Raw genomic sequence first — 25,720 nt, 5'->3', positions numbered from 1 at the left:
GATATCGCGTAGGGCCCCTGCGACGCCACTGACGTGCCGCAACACGACTTGGCATGGACTCGACTAATGTCTGAAGTAGTGCTAGAGGTAATTAACACCATGAATCCTGCAGGGCTGTCCATAAATCCGTAGGAGTAAGAGGGGGTAAAAATCTCTTCTGAACAGCACGTTGCAAGGCATCCCAGATATGTTCAATAATGTTCATGTCTGGGGATTTAGGTGGCCAGCGGAAGTGTCTAAAGTCAGAAGAGTGTTCCTGGAGCCACTTTGTAGCAATTCTGGATGTGTGGGGTGTCGCATTGTCCTGCTGAAATTGTCCAAGTCCGTCGGAATGCACAATGGACATGAATGGGTGCAGGTGATCAGACAGGATGCTTACGTACCGGTCACCTGTCGGAGTCGTATCTACACGTATCAGGGGTCCCATATCACGCCAACTGCACACGCCCCATACCATCACAGAGCCTCCACCAGCTTGAACAGTCCCCTGTTGACATGTAGGGTCCATGGATTCATGAGGTTGTTTCCATACCCGTACACGTCCATCAGCTCGAAGCAATTGGAACTGAGACTCGTCAGACCAGGCAACGTGTTTCCAGTCCTCAACAGTCCAATGTCGGTGTTGTCGGGCCCAGGCGAGGCGTAAAGCTTTGTATCGTTAAGTCATCAAGGGTACATGTACAAAGTACATTCAACGAAACATCATCGATATGGGCTTTCGGAGCCCATATCGATGATGTTTTGTTGAATGGTTCGCACGCTGACACTTGTTGATGGCCCAGCATTGAAATCTGCAGCAATTTGCGGAAGGGTTGCACGATTAATGATTCTCGTCAGTCGTCTTTGGTCCCGTTCTTGCATGATCTTTTTCCATCTACAGCGATGTCGTAGATATAATTTTTTACCGGATTCCAGATATTCACGGTACACTCGTGAAATGGTCGTACGTGAAAATCCAAATTTCATCGCTACCTCAGAGATGCTATGTCCCATCTCTCATGCGCCAACTGTAACATCACGTTCAAACTCACTTAAATCTCGATAACCTGCCATTGTAGCAGCAGTAACCGATCTAACAACTATGCCAGACACTTGTTGTGTTATAAAGGCGTTGCCGACCGCAGCTCACGTACTCTGATTGGTTCAATATCTCTTTATTTGCATACGCATGCCTGTACCAGTTTTTTTGGCTCTTCTTGTTTATATTATATATTATATACATAAAAGCAAACTTTTATCCAAATGACTCACAGTAAACACCAAATCTCTTTTCAATGGCTTTATTTATTTTTGGTTTCAGACAATGATGGTCTGAAGACAGCTTTCCATTGCAGGGCTGAAACATTTAAATCAGTGGAATATAATTTATGTTTTCGAAAAGTGATGAACATTTCTTTAAATTAATTTTTTTTTACAGGTTACTTTGAATCAGCTGGGTGAAGTCATACTGCAGGATTCTTTTCATGTTTTTGAGCCCAAATCGCTCATTCGCAAAGGTCGGGAGCGGCGCATTTTTCTCTTTGAATTATATTTGCTATTCAGCAAAGAAATAAAAGATTCAAATGGAAAAGCAAAATATATGCACAAAACAAAGTTGTTAGTAAGTAAATTTGTTTTAAAATCTAATGAAAAAAATATCTACCATTAAATTAAGCTATGGTAATTTCTTAAAAATTGTTTGGTTATTCAGCTGCTTTTAAAATCAAAATTCATAATTATTTGTTGTAATCATACGATATTGCTAATTATTTGGAACCTGAAAACTACATCCTTTGGCTGCGAAATCCACAGATGTGAATGATTTCAGTAGATCTAGAATTCAAAGTGCTAACTGTGAATAGGGTGCAATTCATTTGTGCATTTTTCGAGCCAAATATCACTGATTTAATGTAAGTTATCAATTAACACTAGAAGGGTCGGACTATACATTATACAGTGGAATCCTGTTATAACAAACGCCAAGAGACCAGAGGAGTCACTTCGTTAAAACAAAATTTCATTATGAGGGAATTCCAGATTACCTAGCATTGTTCCTATGTAAACTTATTTGAGGGATTAAAAAAGTGTTCTTTAAAACGAGATTTTTGCTATAATGGTATTCGTTAAAATAGGATTCGACTGTATCTAAAAGGGCAGATGGCAGTTATATTTTGACTGCTGCTTCTTTTTAGTGAAATATATTGAATCTCACTAAAGTTTTGCACTAAAAAACAACGAGCATTATCCCACATGGTTAATTTGTTAATTTTGCCTTTTCTTGAGCATACAGGGTGTCCATAAAATGACTTTCCAACAATAAATATGAAAATTTAGAGTGTAACTGTGGACAAGATTTACCATGAAAAAAGATTAAATAAACATTGCATTTACATCACATTGTACCTTGCTCGATTTTGGTGATGTACAGTACACCTTTTTATATGTATATGTCTTTTTTGTTTACTTTATTTAGTTGTTCATGCATGCTATGGATAATATACAGTATACTATTATGTCCCCATACATTTGCACTATCAACAAAAAAACAAGGGCACTATTAAAATTTCATACCACATGAAGAATATGCAATAAAAGAAACATCTTAGTCTTTCTTTTTCATCAGTATTATCTGATTCAGATCAGTCACTTTCAGAATCACTAGTTTCTCTTTTGAGTAAATATAACAGAAAATCATGGCTTTCATTGTCAGAGTTTACATTGTAAGTCTCCCCAGCCTCAGATTTATTGTCCGAAACATTATATTCAGCACTGATAAAATTAGACTACTTTGTTACAAGACTACTAATACATCCTTTTTCTAAGAGCCATTTGTACATTGTGATTGAACCTATTTTCCTAGGAAGCTTTTAAAGCAGATGATGGCATGAAGAGTCATGAAATGCTAAACTAAAACAAAAACTAAGCTTGAGGGGAATGATCAGAATAATTTTTTTTCCTGAACTTTGATAACAGAGGTGATAGCTAAATAATATATAGTGTTTTGATTACGAATATACACTGTCCCTTCCAATACATTTTTTATATTGCCCAGTAACACGGTGCAAAACAAATAGCATTATTTTATTTATTTTTTCTTATTGATAAGTTACTCCTGAATATATGTAATGCTCTGTGTGCCATCAGGGAATGATAAGGAATAAACCTAAATGCAAAAATTTACATCAACGCCCACCACAAGGAGAAATCATGTACACTTCATATATGGCAGTCAAAATGACTGCTCCCGGCTGTTTTAGGTATAAATGTTGATATCTCCAGAACAAAACCTTCAATGGTTTCAAATTTTTGTACACAGAGGGAAGTACAGAAATAATGAAGTATCACCAAAAATGGAGCATGTACGTTAAATACTGTCAAGATAATAGCGTTTTCGAAAATCGAAAACCGTCTAAATGACTGCTCCGGCCGTTCTAGTGTTAACACCCACAGTTCATCAAATCACCGGTCATAATCAAAATGAGCCAAGTAAAATGCTGCAGAGAAAAACAATTACTAGTTTTGTCAAAATTGTCATTTTGCTCTTTGAAAATTATTTATAAGGGTGTCATGAGTCTTCTCCTTCTCAAGAATAGCACTAAATTTAAGCAATCTCTGATTTAATTTCATAAAATGTACCATTAACTAGAAAACTAGAAACATATATATCTGCTTTGATATTTGAAGATCAAATTTTAAATATAAGTTTTAAAAAATGCTACATTTACTTGAATTTGATCACCCAAGGTATTGGATACTAATTATCATTCCCCTTGAATGAAATTAATTTGATTAAAAGATGGTAATATTCAATGAAGTTATTTTACTTTTTAGTGACACCATGGCAACATTCCTTCACTTGGAATATTGATTTTTATTTTTGCAATTTGAGAACCACGAACAGAATCATTGGCAACAAGTTCTTAAAACTTTGACGTCAAATGTCTCAATGATTATTGAATTTAAAAATGTGGAGTGTTTTGTAGAGCTTGATCTTGATCTGAGAAATCAAACTGATCTAACAATTATGCCAGACACTTGTTGTGTTATATAGGCGTTGCCGACTGCAGCGCTGTACTCTGATTGGTTCCATATCTCTTTATTTGCATACGTATGCCTGTACCAGTTTTTTTGGCTCTTCGGTTTATACCATAAAATGGGGTGAGTAGAAACACTTCTTAAAGTTGGATTGCAAATTTTTTCCTATTCTACGTAAGTAGAAAATTAAAAAATTATTACCCAAAACCTAGGTATTGCCCCTATCTATCTATCTATTTATGATATTTTTATATATACTTGATATGTTTATTTCATTTAAATAAAAAATATAATAACAATAATATAAAAAAAATAATAACAATAATATAAAAAAAATAATAACAATAATATAAAAAAAATAATAACAATAATATAAAAAAAATAATAACAATAATATAAAAAAAATAATAACAATGTTTCTACTCACCCCCGTATAGAGGGTTGAGTAGAAACAGGCATTTAAATATATTTTTGTTTCTTTTCAAACCAGTGGAGCTATAGTATGAACATGAAAATATATGTGGTTCTATTTGGAAATGTATTAGTAAACAGTGATTTTTTTTTCTCTCTCTCTCTCTCTCTCTCTCTCTCCTCTCTCTCTCCCCCTCTCTCAAGGAAATGGTTTATTAACATAAAAAGTAAGTAAAATAAAAAAAAATTTCTTAGGACCAGCTCATGAGTGGAGATACGTGAGGCGTGGGGCCGCCCCACGCCGACAGTAGGTGAAGTCGAGTGATCCTAATGCATATATGTATAGATGAATTTACATTATCATCATCGTGCCCCAGAGCAATAATGACCGTGCACCCCCTCCGACTTCTATCCCCCTCCGACTTCTATCCCCCTCCAAAGTCTATCTCTGCCTATGTACCAGCTATACTATAGGCTTTATAATACAACTTGTGGCAGTGCTGCATTCTATATGCAAAGTTATGTGATCATTTCCAGTCATCTATTGCCCATGCCCTCATCCACTATATAAGAAAGCCGCACACTTCAATAAGTGCTATAATATTTTTACTGCAGTATATTTTAACATTGTTTGGCTAATTAATAATTTTTGTTCAAGTTTAAATAAATCATGTTGAATTAGAAAATTCTCAGAGTTCGACGTTCTTGGATATGCCTCTTGTTTAATCGAACACAAGCGGTCAGGTTGAGACCTTTAAATCAACCAAAGTGGTGACCCGTCCAGGGCAAGTTTGAGATTGATGTGGAGATCCTCAACGGCATGCTGAAAGAAGCCTTTTGGACATAAGCGGAGATAGACTTGGAAGTCTGGGGGGCACGATGATGATGATGATGTCATTTCATATATACATTTGATCAGTCGACTTCACTTTGACGCTGGGGGTTCATGCCCCCCCCCCCCGTATCTCCACCCATGCTTTTGGAACAGTCGGCTGTGGTACTGGGATCACTTCTACTAGGTATTTCGAGTTGTGTTTTGAATCTTGCAGCACCTCTATTTATAAATAATTTTTAAATGTAAACATTTTACGGATTTTATAATTTTTTACAAATTTTTACATAAAACTAGTTTTACATATATATTTGTTTGGGGAAATTGGGTAGTTGGTATGGCGGACCCCTTGGGCAGGGCTGAATTGGCATGGATTGCTTTAAAGCCCCCCTCCCTTTTGGAGTGCTAACCCTGATTTGTGGTTTCATCAAGTCGAGTCTAATTTTGCAATTTCAGGAATCACTGTTGATGAAATGAAATATCATTATGTTATGCCCGTATTGAGCTCCGACATACTCTTGTATGTCAGCGATCTCTTGCCTAATTCTCTTTCGCAAAATAAGTATGATACACTGAAAACTAGAATTGTCAATCAATTTTCTGAATCCAAAGCTTCTAGACTTAATATGCTTTTACAAGGGTTGGATTTAGGTGATAAAAAACCCAGCGATTTATTGAAATGAAGCAACTTGGGCCGCATCAAATGTTTAGGCCGATGCGCTACGCGTGTTTTGTGGTTGCAGAAACTTCCTATTTCAGTGCAACAAATTGTAAGCGTTTCGACAGATCCTCTCGAGAAATTCGCTGAAATGGCAGATAAAATTGTAGAAGTTTCTGCTATTCTGGCTGTTGTTACACTAGTAGAGCATAGGTCAGAGATTTCGGCACTATTCAAACGCATTGACCAAATGTCACGCTCAGGAAAAATTAATACACGCAAGAGAAAAACAAGCTTTAGAGCTCGAAATGGCAGCGGTTCTAGTTTTAAAAAATCTGGTTTGTGTTGGTATCATTTTAATTTTTGGGATAGCGCAAATAAATGCCAAAACCTTGTAATTATAATTCGGAAAACTGAGTGAGCCAACACTTGCGGCGACAGAGGATGTTGGAATTAATCCTAGTTGCCTTTTTGTTTTTGATCGAAGCACAGGTGTTAGGTATCTGGTTGACACAGGAGCTGCAGTTTTGGTAATTCCTAGGAGTGAGGTTCAAAAGAACCTAAAACCTACTGATTTGCAATTATATGCAGCTAATGGATCTCGGATAAAAACATTCGGAACTAGTTTCAAAAATTTAAATCTTAGATTGAAGCGAGACTTTCCTTGGGATTTCTTCATCGCTGAAGTCACTAGACCTATATTGGGTGCAGATTTTCTGGGTCGATTTGGATTGCTGGTATATATTAAAAATCAACGTTTGGTTGATCAAGTCACATCTTTAAGCATTAAAGCAAAAACAATTTCTGGACCTTTGATTGGCTTGACTTTAATTTCAAATGATTCCGAGTATCATAAATTATTATCTGAATTTCCATAAATCATTAATCCTAATTTATCAAAATCATCTATATTGCACAATGTTACACATTGTATACAAACCACTGGTTCACCAGTTTTTTCTAAACCTCGAAGGTTATTGCCAGAAAAGCTGAAGGTGGCTCGACAGGAGTTTGATCGGATGCTCAAAGAAGGTAGTTGTAACGCCCATCAAATAGTCCTTGCACTAGCCCTATTCGCATGGTTCCTAAGAAAGATTCCACTTGGCATGTCTGTGGTAATTACTGCAAACCTAATGCTGTAACAATACCTGATCGATAACCGATCCCACACTTACACGATTTTTCTTATAATCTGTTTAAGAAGAAATATTTTCAAAAATTGACCTTGTACGTGCATATAATCAGATACCGGTTGAGCCATCCGATGTTTTGAAAATGGCTGTTACCACACCTTTTGGTGCGTTTGAATTCAAATGTATGCCATTTGGCTTGCAAAACACAGCCAATACCTTCCAGACATTTATTCATGAAATTTTACGTGGTTTGGATTTCTACTTTCCATATCTGGACAATATTTTGGTGACGTCAGAAAGTGGGGAAAAGCATCATATAGATCTCCGCATGGTATTTAAGCGGTTACAAAAATGGTTTGGTGGTCAATGTGGATAAATGCATTTTTGGTGTAAATGAACTACCGTTTTTAGGTTATTTAGTTACACCTTTAGGTATATCCCCCTTGCCCGAAAAGGTTTCTGCCATTGCTGACTACCAGAGGTCGTGAAAGATTTGCGTCGATTCCTCGCGATTTTAAATTTCTACCATAGATTCATACCAAATGCATTGGAAATCCAGTCACCACTGTATGAATTTGTTAAATCTAAAAAGAAAAATGATAAATCTTTAATAGAATGGACAGATAAATCTATTGATTCCTTTGATCAATGTAAAAAATCATTGGTGAAAAACACCTTATTAGTGCACCCGGTAACAGATGAAGTTTCATTAATGGTAGATGCTTCTTCCGTCTCTATTGGTGCGGTTTTGTGGCAAGCAGTTCCGGATAATTTCCAGCCACTTGCATATTTTTCTCACAAGGTTATGACTGCAGAGTTAAAATATAGTGCCTATGACCGGGAATTGCTAGCCGCTTATTCCGCAGTACGCCACTTTTTTGAAAGGCAGGAATTTTGTAATTTTCAGTGACCATAAGCTGCTCTGTTTTGCATTTCATCAGAGACTGGAGAGGGCTTCCCCCAGACAACAGAGGCAGCTTGAATATTTAGCTCAGTTCACCACTGACATACGTTAAATACAAGGTAATAAAATGTTGTGACTGATTCACTTTCTAGAATATCTAGTGTATATTTTCTTAATCAAATTATTTATAAAGAATTAGCTAATAAACAAATTAATGATAAAGAATTGGAGGTGCTGTGTGGTCCGGAATGCAGTTTCGAAATAAAGGACGTGCTTCATCATCTCCGAAAAGTATTTCGGTTGCATGTGATGTCTCCACAGGAACGCCAAGACCTTATGTCCTCACAGAGCTTCGACGTCAAGCATTCAATTCTGTCACATCCTGGTGTTCGCGCAACAGTGAATCTGATGATACAGAGGTTTGTTCGGAAAGATCTCAAAAAAAGAACTGTGCAGAGTGGGTACGAGCATGTATACCTTGCCAAAAAGCCAAGACTCAACACCATACTCGTACCCCTCTAGGAAAATTCCCTCCTGCAGACAATCGTATCCGAGTGATACACATCGACATCGTTGGGCCACAACCAACTTCTCAAGGTTGTCAATACTGTCTATCTTGTGTCGACAGGTGGACTCGATGGCCCGAGGCGATTCCAGTCGCAGATCAATGAGTGGAGACCATAGCTGGAGCATTCCTAGCTGGCTGGATATCAAGATTTGGTTGCCCACGAGCAATCGTATCTGAGCAAGGTACTCAATTCAAAAGTGGATTGGTATGCCAATTGTCCAACCACCTTGGAATAAAAAAAATGCTTACAACCGCCTATCATCCTGCCACTAATGGTATGGTGGAACGATTCCATTGTGATCTAAAGGCCTCTATTCGTTGTCATGCTACAGATAAATTGGGGGAGAAACTTCCTCTGATTCTTCTAGGATTCCATTCCAGTTTGCGTGAGGATGTCAGATGTTCCTCAGCAGAAATTTTGTACGGAACTGTTCTTCGTTTACCAGGAGACTTCTTTCATTCACCGCCGAAATATTTAACTGCACGAGACCGACATAAGTTCATATCTCACCTCCCAGAAATTATGAACAAGTTACGTGCCATTCCAACGACTCGCCATGGAAAAGAATCAATCTTTGTTCATAAAGAACTAAAAAAGTGCACACATGTGTTCCTGAGAACTGATTCAGTATGTCACCCTCTTCAAACGCCATACGAAGAACCATATCAAGTACTAGAAAGAAAGGCAAGAACTTTTCTCATACAGAGAAAGGGTAAGCCAGTCAGAGTATCTGTAGACCTTATAAAACCCACATTCTTGTAGCCGATCCTCCTCCCGGAAAAGAAAGCTCCACCTGGTGATCAAAAAGTATTCACTCAATCTGGCAGACAAGTCAGCTTTCTGCTCCTGCCTGCTCACTAAGGGGGGAGCACTGTTGCGGCGCTGCATTCTATATGCAAAGTGATGTGATTGTTTGCAGTCATCTATTGCCACGCCTTCATCCACTATATAAGAAAGCCGCACACTTCAATCAGCGCTATAATATTTTTACTGCTGTATATTTTAACATTATGTTTGGTTAACTAATAATTTTTGTTCAAGTTGAAATAAATCATGTTGAGTTGGAAAATTCTCAGAGTTTGACCATCTTGGATATGCCTCTCGTTTAATCGAACACAAGTGGTCAGGTTGAGATGAGACTATTAAACCAACCAAAAACTCTTTACCATAATCTGGGCATCATTAATAAACTACAACATCAGTTAGATCCTCTTTAAAAAGTAGCATGTCTTTGAACCATGAACTTGTACTCGAAATTGACGAGGGCAGTTTTTTTGATGACTTCTTCTCTGGAAAGAAAAGAATCTTCTTCAATCAGAGTGAATTTTTTGGTTTGGGGCACTCTTTTAAAAAATGTTCTAACAAAACCATCGTCCTCAAAGTAACTTATTTTAAATACAGCATCTATATATAAAAAAGAAGTTTTTATTTTTCTCATGCTTTGACCATAATAAAGTGTCCTTAGATGATGGATGTATTTGTATCTGAAGGATTACTTTCAACTTCAGTTACTTCTTTATCAGTAAACATGTTTTCCTCTGAAGAGAACAAAATTAGTGCTTCATCGTTATCCTGCACTTAATAGGCACGATCATCCTCTGATGACAAATCAACAGGTTTACTATTTTATCTGGATTTTTTTGTTTATGGCTTAGGTTGTTTAGAGCAACAAGGGTTTGGGTCATCGAGATCAGAAGTTTGAGGATCCACATCTTCAGCCATGAAGTCCTCAACACCTACACTTTTGCCAGGGATGAGGTTAACTTCAGTCCTTTTTTGTCTTGTATTGGGAGTCTGTTCTTGTCTCAGACTCTGAAGGACCTATTTGAAACTATTGTCCATGGACTATGTTTTTTATATCCTTCACCAACAGGTTTGTATTTCCTTGGCATATTAATAGCAACCCTGAAAAAACACAGCTTTGTTAGTTATAAAATAAATCATTTGAGGAATAGGTTTTTTTACATAGTATTAGTACTGGTATGGCACACCAAGACAAAAAAAATATTTTTTTTTTCCTGGGTTTTTGGGTGAATAGAACCACATGAAATGTTGTGCTTCTATTCCCCACACATTCTAAAAACATAACATTAATAATTTAAAAATTCCCAGAACTGATTGTATTGAAATTGAAACCATAAACAGTCCTTAAAGTTTCATATTGATGTTAAAGATATAGTCTTTACATTGCTATTTACTTTTATATATAGTATAGAGTTCTACTTACCAGACATCCTCAGAGTAGGTGAAAAACTTGGACAAAAACTCGTGAAGAAAACACCAACAGACAATGTTGCCAATGGAGCAAAACATCATTTCCCTGTTGGTTTGAAATGTTGCCAGTGTAGAAAAAAAAAATAATTCAAATTATTTCCCAGTAATTTTATATGCATTCATTGCTATATGCGCATATGAAGTTTTGTTTCTTTTCACCCCACTGTTTCTACTCACTCCATTTTATGGTATATACTGGTTATCTTGTGTCATTCTATGAGAATATATTTCTATATCAAATTCATAAATTTTATGCATTTTTATTTCACCTATTTATATTCTATAATAAGATTATATTCACCTTAGATGCACCTGAGTTAGCCATCTAGCCATCAACCAATTAATTTTCATCAGTCGCAAATACATTTCTTAAATTGTATTTGCAATTGAATAATAATCCCATATACATGCATCTTTTTTTCTCTCTTTACGAATGTAATGTGAGGACAATATTATATCTTAATTATATACACCATTGGTCTGTTGTCAACCCCAATATATACTACACTATCAATATGCCCTGGACGGATTATGTAATCCCTTGGGCTAATATATAAATGGTAATATATATGTTTTTTTTTGTATATTGCGTCTGTATTATATGTTGTAATATGTGTGTGTGTAATAAATTTCAAATTTCAAAATACATTGTGATAACCTCTACTAAATCATCCTGTTTTATCACTGGCATTCATTCTAATTAATAATAATTATCTATTATATACCTATTTAATAATAATTTACCTTTTTTCAGACTTCTGAAATAGGTATCACAGAGCATGTTGAAGGGGATGAATGCAAGTTTGCTGTGTGGACAGGACGTGCTCCAGTAGCTGAAAATAAGATAGTTTTGAAGGTTCTTTTCTGATTTGATTTTTTTCTCAAAATTAGTTCTGTTCATGTACTTCATTATTTTCTGTTTAACTTAATTTTTTTTTCCTGAAATTAGGCTGCATCTTTGGAAACAAAACAGCTTTGGGTAAAAAAACTCCGTGAAGTGATTCAAGAAACATATTTTAGCAGTGCCCTTTCAACTTTAAATTTGTCATCCAAGTGTTCTAAAATGACTTCAAAGTCAGTTAGCAACCGTTCCAGTAGGTGAGTGATTGAATATTTATTTTTCATTGTCACAGGTGTAATTAATCTTTAACTTGTTTTTGAAAGAAACGGTTGCCTTGCAGCGTAGTGTTCAACATATCAACTTACAGTTTCACATGCTTTAATTTGAATCCTTACTTGAATGTTGGTATTCTTATGCAGCCAATAGATTTTATTTTAAAATAATTTTTAATTTAACCAAGAAGAAACATAAATTTTCAATTGATGACAAATGTTAAGTCAATATGTTATAAACTGATAAATTTGTTCAAAGAAACTTGAAGTATAAATTTAAAAAAAAGCATTGCTGAATTGATTTTATTTGAAGGTTATTGCAGCGGTTTTCAAACTTTGAGGCATGCCTTTCGGAGAAGTCACCCGTGCAAGAACTTTGAAATCTTTCAAACAACTCAGTGACTATTTTTTTGAAAGACTGCTTTGAGGATAACAGAGTATGAGGAGGTGCAAGAAATATTCTTAAGTACAGGGGAGGCACATAGCTATTATGAAAGCTCAAGGGAGCTGCAAAAGCAAAAAGAGTTAAAATTGTGTTGAAGCAAAAAGCATATATGTAGCTTATATAAAGGTTTAGCTCATCTTACAGGAATATTAGATCCTAATTGTTTTTAGAACCCTTAGTAACATGGTGTACTAGCAAAAATACCTGACACTGCCCAGTTCTTTCCATGTACTGGAAGCATTGAAAAAGTGACAAACCATTGTAAAGAAATGACCATGTCTTAAAGCCATTGTTTGAGAACCTTTGGTAACCAAAGTAAACATTCCAGATTTCATTGTTGAGACACAAGAACCACTATTGCCCAACAGTTTTTGATTATTTCTGGCATTTGCCAAGCTATGACAAACTTTCGAAGTATATTGTTCAAGTTGGGTCTTGTTTGGTATATAAAAATTACCATACGTGTATGCCTCTAGGGGCGGGTTGCAAGACATTTATGAGTTATATAAAAATTACCAAATCAAGTGAAGGTCATCTAAAATTGTCAATTTGTATAAAGAATATACATACAGATAGAAAATCAATTGTATATTTATGGATTTCTAAAACTCTGGATGAATGGAAAATAAATTCAAAGATAACTAGTGATGATTTTAATTGTAAATTTAGTTGAATGGGAATTTTAGACGATAAAAAAACCAAAATCTCTGCTGTGAAACACAAATTTCGTATTCAGGAACCCTCATTTTCTATTTAAGAGTGAAACACCTGTTAATATTGTTCCACATAATTTCTCTCACAAGTCCTTGAAATGATCAGAGGATGAAACAAAATACAGGACATCACAGATTTAGAGGAAAGTAGCCAAATTTGAACCAGTGTCTAATTTGGATCACTTCTTTTTCTTGAAAATAGGAACTGATTAGTACATTTACTAGATAACAGAAGATAGGGCTACTGAAGAAGTGTGCATAGTTCATTTTTGATAGTTCCAGTTGTATTTTGTCTTGGTATGATTACAAATTGTCTTTATTACGGCTATTTGTTACTATTTTTTATCACCTTTTCTTAAGGCTTAAAAAACTTGTTTCAGATTAAAGTGCAGTTAGGGATCTAAACAAAGTGGTCATCTGATTTTAATACAGGCTATTATAATTATATTCTAATGCGAATGAGAGGTTTCAATGAAGAAAGGGTGGCACAATTCTTTGACCTTTTAGAAGAATTAGTAAACAAATTACAAACAAGAATTAGTAATGAATAGGAAAATAAATTCAAAGATAACTAGTGATGATTTTAATTGTAAATTTAGTTGAATGGGAATTTTAGATGATAAAAAACCAAAATCTCTGCTGTGAAACACAAATTTCGTATTCAGGAACCTTCATTTTCAAACACACATGCTAAGTGGTCCACAAGTATTTAACATTGATGATAGTGGCAGACCTCGCAGTGCTCCTATTTTTCCTACTTTTCCTATTTTTTAGAAATGCCCTCCTATTTTCCTACTTTCATCGCAGTTGTCCTATTTTATTCCAATTCTCTCCTACTATTCCTATTTTATCCCTCCCTTCCTTTTGTTTACAGCTAATATCTCACTACGAAAATTCCGAGAAACCGCAAAATGTCACTGCTTTCCATCTCTTTTGACTTGTTCTATTTTCTTCACAACTCGCTACTGAAAAAGGAAAAAGAATTTTTTTCCCTTAAATATTTTTCATTATTCATGAACTTTGCTTCAAACAAAAATGCATCATTTTCACAAAGTTAAAAGATATTGATTTTAAACTTTTTATCAACTGGTCCAACTTGAGAAACTAGGGTTCCAAATTAAGAAACTAGTTTCCTAAGTTGGACCAATTTCACTTTTTAGTTTTCATGATACCCTTCAAGTATGGAATGAGATATGAAGTTTTAATAACCATATTTTGAAACATAAATATAGTACCTAACATCCTACTCAGTTTTGTGATTTTGTGACGAATAGTATGACAGTAATTTATCAAAATGTGCAAAGTGGTGCAATGCGTGCTACTTTCCCCTATTTACTGAACAGCTATTACAAGCAGATATCTTGGTGGAATGTGACCTACAGATAGAATGTGATAGACAAATAATGTGTTGTCTTCCAGATACAATTTCACAACTTCTCTTTCCGTTTCAGCAGCACTACTTATAAGGGTGAAACAGACATTCTAGAATGATCTTGACGATTCGAGTGCCATCTTTACATTCCTGGTTTAACATCATGTTAGAGCTATTGCCAAATGTGCCTTGTTTGTTGGAAATTCCAAAGGATTTACAAAAAATTTTGCTACTGATTATTTACTGGTTAAAGATGAAGTAATAAATAGTCACTATTTACATAATTTTTGTAACAATATATTGTACTGCAGTTTTCAAGGAAAGTAAGCTGCAGTGTGAAGATTGAAACTAGTTTGAAAATCAGTAAAAACCTAAAGTAACTGATTTGTTCTAAAAAAATTAGGGGATTCCATCAAAGAAGTTCCTATACTTAACAGATACCTAAACAAGTTTAGTTGCTTCCAGCGGATGGTCATAATTTTTAAATCAATTGATGTATTTTTTTACATTCAGCAAAGTGGGGCCAAATAAAGGAAATTTTCATGGATTCAATTAGTATTACATAGTTACCAATGCAATATTTATTACAAATGTTTAACAATTAAAAGTAACTGCATAAAAATTTCTGATTAACCCTTTCAAACGGTGGTCGGCTGAAGTTGGTTTTCTGTGGTTCCCAACTTCAAGGCGCAAATGTGAGCCGATCTCCCCGTTAAAAAGTCTCGCCACAGAGAGCAACAGTCCTACAACGGTAAATCATTCAACCATAACACTTCACTCATAGTTAGAAAAACTGGGGGCAGATGACAGCACTACACATAACAAGCATTACACAGAAACAAACTTTACATCAGGTTGCACTACACGTACACACACATTCCCGCATGTACCGATTCGTTGGGGTTTCGTTGGGGGGTTCCGCGAGGGGGGGGTGCATGTGTGGTGTAGCAGTAGTAGGTAGGGCTTCTAAAAAATGGCTCGGGGATCCATGATGTTCTTAAGTCAGCCACCTCGTTGGGCAATTTGCCTGTTGTGGCGTTGTATTTGTATAAACCCTGCATGCACAAATGTGTAGGTTGCGTTTACTCACTGTAAAATATTTTTTTAACGTGAACAAGTTAAGCCCTGGCTTAAAGGATCCTTAGTCATTACACAACTTTATATCTTATCAAACTTTTAGTTATAATTTAGTTCTAATTAATATAGCGAAAAACAATTCAGTTTGTAAGAATTCAAATTGCTATGTGTAAAGATTATCATTTTGATATGGTTACCTGGTCAAGTTGGAAAAATCTTTTGTGACCAACATGACTAAGGCATGAAAAAACATTAACTGTGCATGAATTTGTTTTTTCATCAGCATGCTTGACACTGGCATGTAAAATGCTGCTTTCGGCATGTATTACTTTGTGATACATGCCAAATCAAGCATATAAATTTTTAGACATTTGTCCAGCCATGATAGCTCTACAACAAATTTAATGATTTTAAATTCACCTATCAATTTGTTTCCCCCAATATCCTGAAAAGAAATTTTAATAAAGTTTTCATCATTTTGAGTGATTAAATTTTTATATTCATAATTCTTTCATATTTATGTCATGACTGTCAAATGGAAAGAATGTTCATTAATTTATTTCAAATAGGGACTTGGAGGATTCGTCATTAGATGAAGGAAGTTTTGATCATCAAGAACGTATATCTTTGGCGTCATTTGGGTCTAGCAACACTACTGATAGTGAAAAGGTTTTTCTTTTTTTTAATAGTTTTTTTTGCATTAATATGTGAAAAGATATTGAAAGTTACTATGTCCTGTCAAAAAATCAAACAAAGATAGTCTATATCATTTTTCTCCAACCTTTCAGATATTGCAGGCCAAATTGAAACTTCCCACGGGCCACCAACTGATACTAATAAGGTCAACAGACATCCTCATTTGCAAGGACATTTTTTGTGTCATTCTGGGTGTTTGCATATGTTTTTGAAATTTCTAAAAAAAATTATAAAAAAAGAAAAAACAAATATCGCACTGTAACGCACAAGTCTACTCATCAATGTATTTTTTTGGTCTTTTTCTCCTTTTTTGGTTAATTGCACGCACATACAAAAGTCAGGCCCGTCATTTGGAGGTGGCCCGGTTTTAAAAAATACAATAGAAATGGTATATTCATACATTGAGTACATGTTCTTCCCCCCCAGGAGAGTTTAAATGACGGCCCTGGCAAACTATACAAATAGAATACACAATGAGAATAACACAGACACATGAAAAGAAACACCAGTAATAAAAAAATTGAGCACACACACAAATCGCATCTATGTGGTATCAATGGCATCTATGTGATAAATTCTGTGCTTACACAAGCAAAAAATAAATGAAGAAAAAAAAATTTTTTTTGAATATTTTCATTTGTTTAGCTGCCAATTTGAACCAATGTTATTAGTTTGTAATTCATTGTAACCAATGTTTTAAAATGTTATTAGATTTGCATGAAGACCTGAAGTAATGAGATAAAACTGATTAGTGATAAACGTGGCTTGAAGTCCCTTTGAAAATTTCAATTTTGTGTCACATATATTCCCACCCTTCTTGATTTCTACTGCTTGTAGAACAAAAAGTAAAGTGTGAAATGTTCAGGAAGATCTGTAGAATTTAAAAAAAAAAAAATTTTTTTTGATTGTTCAGCAGTCCTTGGCCTCCCTCAAATTAGTAAACAGTCAGTTAATTTAAATTTTAAAATGTTTGTTTTAAATCAAATTAATCTGATTTTTTGTTTAAAAAAAACATTTCCCTTCTGAGTATGATACTAATTTTTCATGAATATATGTTCTTTTGAGTGGTGTCACACACAGTTTTCATAAGAATAAATTTTTTATAACTTTTTTTTTCTTTCTTTCCTAGGGTGTAGAAATTACACAAGTGATTGAAGATCGCACCTGCATTTCCGGATCTTTTGACACTCCAACTAGTTCAGCAGATTCTCAGGAACCCATAAATGATTGCGTACAATATCTTCATAATATGAAAGAAGATAACTCTGATTCTAACCAAGATAATGTTATCACAACCAGAGAGTCCCAAGTTTCTTTATCAAAAAGTCATTCAGCTTCCAAATTGAGCTTTGAAAATGAAGGTATTTCAATATTTTTCTGCCAAATCTGCATTCTTTCCTTTTTCTCTCTAAGAAAATTCCTTTATGTCTTCTATATTTTCTCATATTATGGAAAAACAATTGTTGGGGCCAGTCGCGCAGATATAGAGTAGTAGTGTTGCTGAGGGTATTATGCCAAGGGATTGGAAACTTGCCAATGTTGTTCCAATATTTAAAAAGGGTAGTAGAGAGGCTGTGGCCAATTATCGTCCAGTGAATGTGACGAGCTCCCTCTAGAAAATTTGGGAAATTATCAAAAAGCAATTGGTGAAGTAGCTAGACGAGAATAATGTATTGTCGAATAATCAGTATGTGTTCAGGTAGAGGAAGTCATGTGTACAAACTTGCCAACAGCTACAGAATGCCAGTAGTTTCTACAGACAGCCATAATGAACTATGGAGCTACAGGAGACACTCTCAATACTACGGAAATTAGTTAAAAATAATAGAGTTTCTTGTGGTGTTTTACTTATTTTTATTATTTTTATATAATTGCATCTATCTTTACTGTAACAATGAATTCATATATGCATGTGAGAAAGTTCAAGAGAAGACAAACTCACAGTCGATCTGCTTTTCTGTGTGCGGAAGGCAATCTGTAAAGCTGTGTCTAAATCTGCCGCTCTACTGGATGCCCAAATTCACAAAAACCTTTTTTCCACCAAAACCACCGTACTCTGTGGGCTTAAAACAGGTTTTTGAAGGGTTCAGCATGGTGGATCTGGACCTGGCTTCATTTGCATAGTGCATAGTCGAGCTCGCGTAACTTGTGTTGGAAATAATATTTCGCCATAGGTGACGTTGGACCTCTGATATGAAGAATACCGGGATGGAGTGGTCTAGGGTTGCGAGACGTCTGTATATATGGCCCACAAGGGCGTATGCAGGTCGGGATTACATTGAATATTCATGAATTATTGAGGGACTTGGTGACCTCAGAATGTTGCTTCGGGAAGTGGGGAAGGCTCATGTGGTGTGAGCCCTCTAGGTTCTAGTGCCGCTGAGGTGCTTTATTTAATGAACTTTGAATTAAAATTTAAAAAAAAATTCAGAATTTTTTATTGTACTATGATTATGTAGTCCTAGGGGGTACCCTCCTCCTCGTATGGCAAAGCTGAGCATTCATTATTACTGACGAGCTTTAAGCTAATGTTGGCATGTCTGTGTAACTAACCTCCCTTTCTTCTATGATCACATGACTTGCCTTTTGTGTCATCAAAACATCTACATTTTTGCCCTTTGTGTAAGGGCAAAAATGTAGATGTTATTTACCTTGATTTCCAGAAGGCATTCAGTTAGCTCCAACATGGTAAACTCTTAAAGCGTTTACATGAGATTGGGATTGGGGGCAAATTGCTGAATTGGATAGAATTGTTGTTAAGAGATGGATCACAACAGGTTATGGTGAACAGGGAATTCTCTGATTCGACAGGTATAACAAGTGGAGTTCCTCAAGAAAGTGCCCTTGACCCCATACTTTTCCACTTTTTATCGATAGACTCGATCAGGGTATCAATGGGATTGTTAGCAAATTCGCAGATGACATGAAGCTGATGGGGTTCTGGAATCAAATCAATAGGGTAGTTGCTCCAGACCCACTTAAACATAATTGGAACATGTGCAAATGAATGGAGCATGAAGTTTAGTGTTGAAAAGTGCATTTTCACAACCCACACAATTGCAGAAACAACTCACGTTTCTCTTAAGAGTTGAATAATGTCACTATCCCGGATGCAACTAGGGTGACCAATTTGGGGAATTCTCATTGATGGGCAGCTTAAGTTTTCTGATCATTGTTCACTGTGGTAAAAAAATGAATAGAATGCTTTGTTTTATTTTTAGAAATTTGTCTTCTTGTTCTCTTGAAGTCATTATTCTACTTTTCCGAGGCTTAGTTCATCCTGGACTGGAGTATGCTGTAAAGTTTTGGAGACCATACCTAAGGAGGGATGTGTAATTGGTTGAAGGGGTGCAGAGAAGAGCTGTGTATATCCTTGTTGGCAAAGAGGGCTTGAGTTATGAAGAGAAAATTAATTTTTTGAATATGCTTACATTGGGATGAATGCAGGTGTCAGGGGGATATGATCGAAGTGTTCAAAATTTTTAATGGGCTGGATAGGGTGGACCACATGAATTATTAATATGCCGTCAATCAACTGCTTTTTATAAGGGGACACCAGTATCGATTGGTTAGGAATAATTTCAGTGGTGTCGCAGGGAATGTTTCTCTAATAGGGTTGATAATAAATGGAATAGGTTACCCCCGGGGATAGTAAATTCCAACATAATTGATACATTTATAAAGAAATATGATAAACATGTTGGGGTAAATTGAGAAACTAGCCATACTTAGAATAAAACAACATTAGATGGGTGCATTGTATAATATTTTATTGTTTATATATATTTTTTATGGTTTTGTAATTGCATTTTTAATTTGAGGTTGCTGTGCTTTAGAAATATGACATCCATATTTGTTATGGGTATCTTTTTCTTAGCCACCTCGTTGAGAATTCTGCCTGTTGTGGCCTTGTACTTGTATAGTTGGAAAGAATGTGGAAGAAATGTCGTCATCTTTGTTCTTGGTCGTATCTTAATGGGATACAGTAATCCAGTGCTACTTGGCATCTTTAGCGGTGACTGGGCATCAATGGTGAAAAAGGATTCAATGTAACGTTATCTAGAGACTAATCTAATAATTATTTCCAAACAGTTACCATTCTGGTAGACTGAGGATGTTATCAGTCAACACATGTGTTGAGAAACTGATGCATTTGCTATTTCATGCCTAATCTAACTTTTTCTTGACAACAGTTCCAGCTGAAATCGTACACAGACCTGCCAACTCTCCCGATTTAGGCGGGAGACTCCGGATTTTTCATCCTTCCTTGCACTCTCCGAATTTTGGCAGAAAATTAGATTTTATGCGAGCTTTCACTTTGCTGTGGCGTCAATGATTACCATTGTCGTTAGGGAAAACACCCATAGAGGACAGCCATGGTCATTTCCATCAAGAGCAGCCTTAAAAAAAGTCACTGTGACCGCATTTAAGCAACTGGCAAAGACGCGACTTTGTTTTCGTAGCATTTATCGGTTTATCAGGGGCATGACCTTGGTTGCCAAAATTCCTGTATAATCGTATTCCATTTCGTGTATTGTATTCCATTAACAGCCGTGCGGTAAACAAATTTTTTCGTCGGCAGCTTTGTAATTAGAGTTTTTTTAATTGTTTCTTCTGATTAAACATGTTCAGAAAGAAAATATAAAACTTTAAGCTATAATAAAGCTAAAATATAAAGCTTTTAAGAGTTCATATACCCAAGATAGAATCACTGATAGCATTCATGAAAGGAAACACATATTTTATGAACAGTATGTAGATGTGATTTCTGTATTCTGCACGGAAAGACTGACATGAAATTATATTCTGCTCAGGGGCAATGCAGAACCTGCCTGGGGGGGGGGGGTTGGGGGGAATGTAACTTTTTCTTAATTGATTAAAAAAAGTTTTTTTTTTTTTTTTGATCGAGTCTTTGAGTGGCGGGGGGGGGGGTTTCTCGGGACAATCTCTGGAATTTTCTAGATTTCAAAAGTTGGCATGTCTGGGAACAGCACAAATATGTTTGGCAAATGATATCTAAAATAGCAAATACATGACAGTAACTCAAATACATGAGTTGACTTACAATATCTCCTTTCAGGCCAAATCAAAACTGTTTGTAAATATTCATCAGAATAATAATCTTTTTTCAGCATTGGTGCAAAGTAGCCCAGGAGTACAGTACTTAATGGATAAATTACTGCATTCTTTATTGCCAAATGCATGCAATACTAATCCAGAACATAAATTGACAGAACAGGGCAATATACCAGCAGACGCTTCCTCACTTTGTTTATGCTGTTCTTTCTCATCTTTTCAGCGATTTTTTAAAATTAATATTTCTTAACAAATATTGCACTTGGAAGTATGGAATTTTTTTAATGGCCTCAGGAAAGACAGTTCAACAACTTTCTAATTTGGTTTTTGAGGACAGGGTGTCTGTATAAAAGGTTAATTTTTTTTCATTTTAATGACTATACAACCCCTTGCAGTATGAATGGTGTGTCTGATGTCTAATCGTCGTTTGGATACTTTATATTATGATGGGGAAAAAGAACTTACACTAAGCTGATATCGTAAATTACATATCTTATAGGTCTAATTTTGAGTTATTTTTTGACAGAAATTACCCCACTGAATTCTGATCTGAATATTGTTTCAAGTTCTACATATTCATTATCTTCTTCTGGTGCATTGCCATTGTCAAAGCGACGGGGTGCTTTTAGGTGAGTTTTGTTTTATTTATTTTATTTACCAAGTTTATACATGAATTGAAAATATGTTAAGATTGATATACAGGTGAACTTGGTTAATTAAAATTTTTGGATAATTTAAGTAGCGGGAATTCATCCTTGAGAGTGAGGTCATCTTTTCATAAGTCGCGAACTGGTGGCAGCATCAGCATTTGTTAGCTTGGCCTGAGTCAGGTTCAGCTGTCCATGTACAGTCGCCTTCAGTGCACACGCGCTCCCAGGAAAGATTGAAATATTCCTTGCCTTTGGAGTCTAGTGGTCTAGGGCAGTGGTTCTCAACCTTTTTTTGTCCATCACCCCCCTTTCAACCATTTCTCATTAATGTGGCCCCCCTTGCGAACATGAATAATTTTCTACTTCCTTCTTCCTTTCCCCCCTAATTTTCCCATTAGAAGATAGTTATTCAAAAATTGTCTGAAGTATAGATATGTTTGGATTTAATTTGGTTAATTTTTAATTTATGAAAATAACGAAAAAGCAAAATAAACATAATAGAATACAGTAAAAAAATAGAATAAATTATTTTCAACTAATGTAAACTCTGCTTTGGAAGGCAGCACAATGTCATCAAGTTATTGTACTGGATGAAATTTGTATTATTTCCGAATTAGTTTTTTTTTTTTTTTTTTTTTTTTGTGTAAATGATTATAGTTTCATTGAGAAATGTCAGTTGTAGCTTCCAAAATATGCATTCTTATAATGATAAAAATTGCAAAAAGTGGTAGCAAACAGTTTTATTAATTTTATTCTCTTCATGTGGATAAAAGTAGTAATAAGGGAGTAGCCACAAATGAATCACAATTGAAAAGTTCAACCTTTCACATCGTTTTAAACATAATACATGTATGAAGGATATAGGTTCATGTTGTAGCCATACTATGAGTTAAAAAAAATGAACTAAAATACGTGTGAAAATTTTTAAAATATTTTTTGAACCATTCATTCCAGAGAAATCATGTATGCAGTGACAAAACTGTTCGTGTGAACATAATAATGATTCATTATCAGGATTTCAAGCCCATCGGAAAATATAAATAATCAGATTTTCAAATTAGAAAATTATCAGTTTGTTGACTTCAATTTCGATACGGTCAAAATCTGATATTTCGTTGAATGATAAGCTACCTTCAAGTGGCTTTTTGGTTCATAATGTGACCTCTCTCTCGCAGACGAACGAAGCACTGTGCGTGTTTGCTTAAACACAACACAATATTTCACATAACAGTCCGTACTATATTTAATATACAGGGCACATAGGTATTGGGGCATATGGAATTTTACATGGTGAACCATTGGTCCTAGAGGCATACTTCCAATTGGAAAAAGTACCCGAATAATGTGTAGTACTCAGATATTTGATTCATGTTGCCAGGGGTTACAGTTATTAAAATAAAAATGTTAACTTTTTATGCGGACACCGTGTGCCCCAAAACCCAATTGGAAAGTTTTATTTCCCGGTCTCCAACAAAAAAATTCAACGTTTCTAAGTGCAATATTCACTGAGATATTCGAAGAAAGTTGGAAAAAAACAGCATTAAATGCGGGGAAATCATTTTATCCACATTTAATGCTGTTTTTTCACATATCTCTGTGAATATTGCACTTAGAAACCTGAAATAACTTTAGTTGGCATCGTTAAAGACAGAGGAACAACTTCTTAATTGGGTTCTTTGGCACACGGGATGGTATAAAAAGTTGTTTTTTTTATTTTATAACTGTACAACTCTTTACAACATGAATGGCATATCTGAGTTGGACACGTGATTTGGATACCTTTTCTAGTTGGGTATGTCTCTTAGACTAACGGCTCGCCAGTAAAGTGCCATACGCCCTTTTACCCATGCAGCCTGCATATACATGTAAAACAATAGTTTGAGATGAAAATACATTTGACTCTCGTTTTAACGAATACTGTTATAACCAGAAAAAATATTGTTTTAACGAAAACTTTTCTAATCCCCGGTAAGATGCATCATTTAACACGTCACTGAATTGGTTTTGCATGCATATTATGAACACTAAAAACCATAAATTTTAGGTTGACAGATACAAAGAGACGCATTGAGCTGGTTATAGACATTTCAAAGTAAAGACTTACATGATAATTTATTGCACTTTTCTGAGAAATCAGCAGACAGTGATGTGTGAATGTCCACAACATTGTTATTGCAGGATAGGAAAATTGCATTGAAATTATTTGGGGTGTTGTAGGCCAGCAGCAGGCTTAAGTAGTAGAGCAGTTAATAGGAAGCATTACAGAATTGATTAAAAAACCAAAAATGTGGTGTCAATCTTAGAGGAAGTCCTAATTCATTATCTGCTTGGATTGCTTATAGAAACCAATCAGCAAAGCCCCCCCCCCCCCCCCCCCCCCCCGCACAAGCCAATTTTTAAAAATTTTAAAGTTATAACTTTCTGTCTTAAAACAAAAATATTTTTTTCAATAATATATATTTTTAGTATCGGTATACTCTCGTATTTCATTTTTTTCATAAAAAAAACATTTTTGATGAATAGTTTATAGCCAAATGAAAATTCTTTGTGTTTTTTTTTCCATTTGTGACATTTGGAAAACATTGGTTCAAGTCCTACAACACCAGTTACCACCTATGAAATTTTGAGTAGAATAAGGTTAAAAGAATATATCCATTACTTGAAATTGTGTAAATTATTTCACAAATCATATTTATTCAGGAAAAAGGAGGTTAGTGTCTTTATTGAATGTCCTCCTCCCCAGCTACTTTTTTTTTTTGGGAGAAATATAAATAGTCCATGATGTTTAATGGGATCTCATCAGGATTTCTGATAACAATAACTAAATGATAACTAAATCCAAAAAATTTCAGTTTTGCCCACAAATGCGGTGATCATGCATCTTGTTTGGTCGACCAACACGTTTTGTAAATGGGTGTTGGTAAAATGGGCTAACTCTGTTTTTGTTTCCCACATAATTCAATTGTTCAATGTTTTCTATTCTATTCTAAAACAGGACTTTGTTTTTCCTTTAACTAAAGGGGTTCTAAAACTTTGCTCTATGTGCAATTATCTGCACTTCCTGAGGGCTCTGTGGCTGCTCTAGGGCAATAAAGTACATCAGTAAATTTCATGAATAAATAATAGAAAAGAGCCCACATGGTTTTGCATTAGAAATTAGGCAATAATTTTATTATTGCCTGATTCCTTGCTCAGCGAGTCAAAAAAGGTTTAGAACCTTTGATCTAATCACGAATTACGATATTTGCTTTTAAATGTACAATACCTTCCATAGAATCCCGTGACAAAGTCTCGGAAAAATAAATTTGAATCTAGTCAACTAAAAAGGAACTGATCAAGAACTGAAGGAAAGGGTTTTTTCTTTTTGCTATACGTTTGCCTTCACTACAGACAGGCTATTGCAAAAGCAGCTTAACACATACATGGATCACTGCAAATGCTGCAGACCCATTAAGAAAATGTTTGTCAACAAAGGAGGGGCAAAGAACACCTTTCAAGGCAGTTGTCTTCAACGCATGGCCCACTGGCCACATTTGGCTCTCGGAGCTTTTTGTGTTATCCTGCCAATCATTTTCAGAAAATAGTTGAAAGCATTGAAAAAATAAATAAATTCTAGACTTAATAAAAGGAATACAATAAAGGAAAGAAATTTAATTCCAGAACAAATTGATGAAAACTCAGGATTAATGAAAGAAATAATTCCAGAATTGATGAAAATTCAGAATTACTGAAAAAAAGTTTTTAAATTTTTGAAATAAATAATTTTAGAATTAGAGAAAAATA

At 35.2% G+C, this 25,720-nt stretch overlaps 1 protein-coding gene across 1 annotated transcript in view; it reads left to right on the top strand.

Moving 5' to 3' along the window:
* trio (trio Rho guanine nucleotide exchange factor) overlaps positions 1 to 25,720 on the top strand; it is a 342,911-nt gene that overhangs the window by 209,270 nt on the left and 107,921 nt on the right. The window contains exons 32-37 of the mRNA XM_089254104.1: positions 1,418 to 1,600; positions 11,550 to 11,651; positions 11,745 to 11,893; positions 16,085 to 16,184; positions 17,341 to 17,572; positions 21,814 to 21,916. Of these exons, the coding sequence (XP_089110230.1) occupies positions 1,418 to 1,600; positions 11,550 to 11,651; positions 11,745 to 11,893; positions 16,085 to 16,184; positions 17,341 to 17,572; positions 21,814 to 21,916 (869 nt within the window). The remainder of the gene's footprint in view (positions 1 to 1,417; positions 1,601 to 11,549; positions 11,652 to 11,744; positions 11,894 to 16,084; positions 16,185 to 17,340; positions 17,573 to 21,813; positions 21,917 to 25,720) is intronic.

This window comes from Pholcus phalangioides, unplaced genomic scaffold, assembly GCF_987345545.1.
Source record: "Pholcus phalangioides strain wild (caught in Gottingen) unplaced genomic scaffold, Ppha-v1.0 ptg000039l_1, whole genome shotgun sequence".
In the NCBI taxonomy this organism is placed as follows: domain Eukaryota; kingdom Metazoa; phylum Arthropoda; class Arachnida; order Araneae; family Pholcidae; genus Pholcus; species Pholcus phalangioides.
Note: the sequence above shows the minus strand (reverse complement) of the source record. Positions and strands in the feature narration are given on the sequence as shown.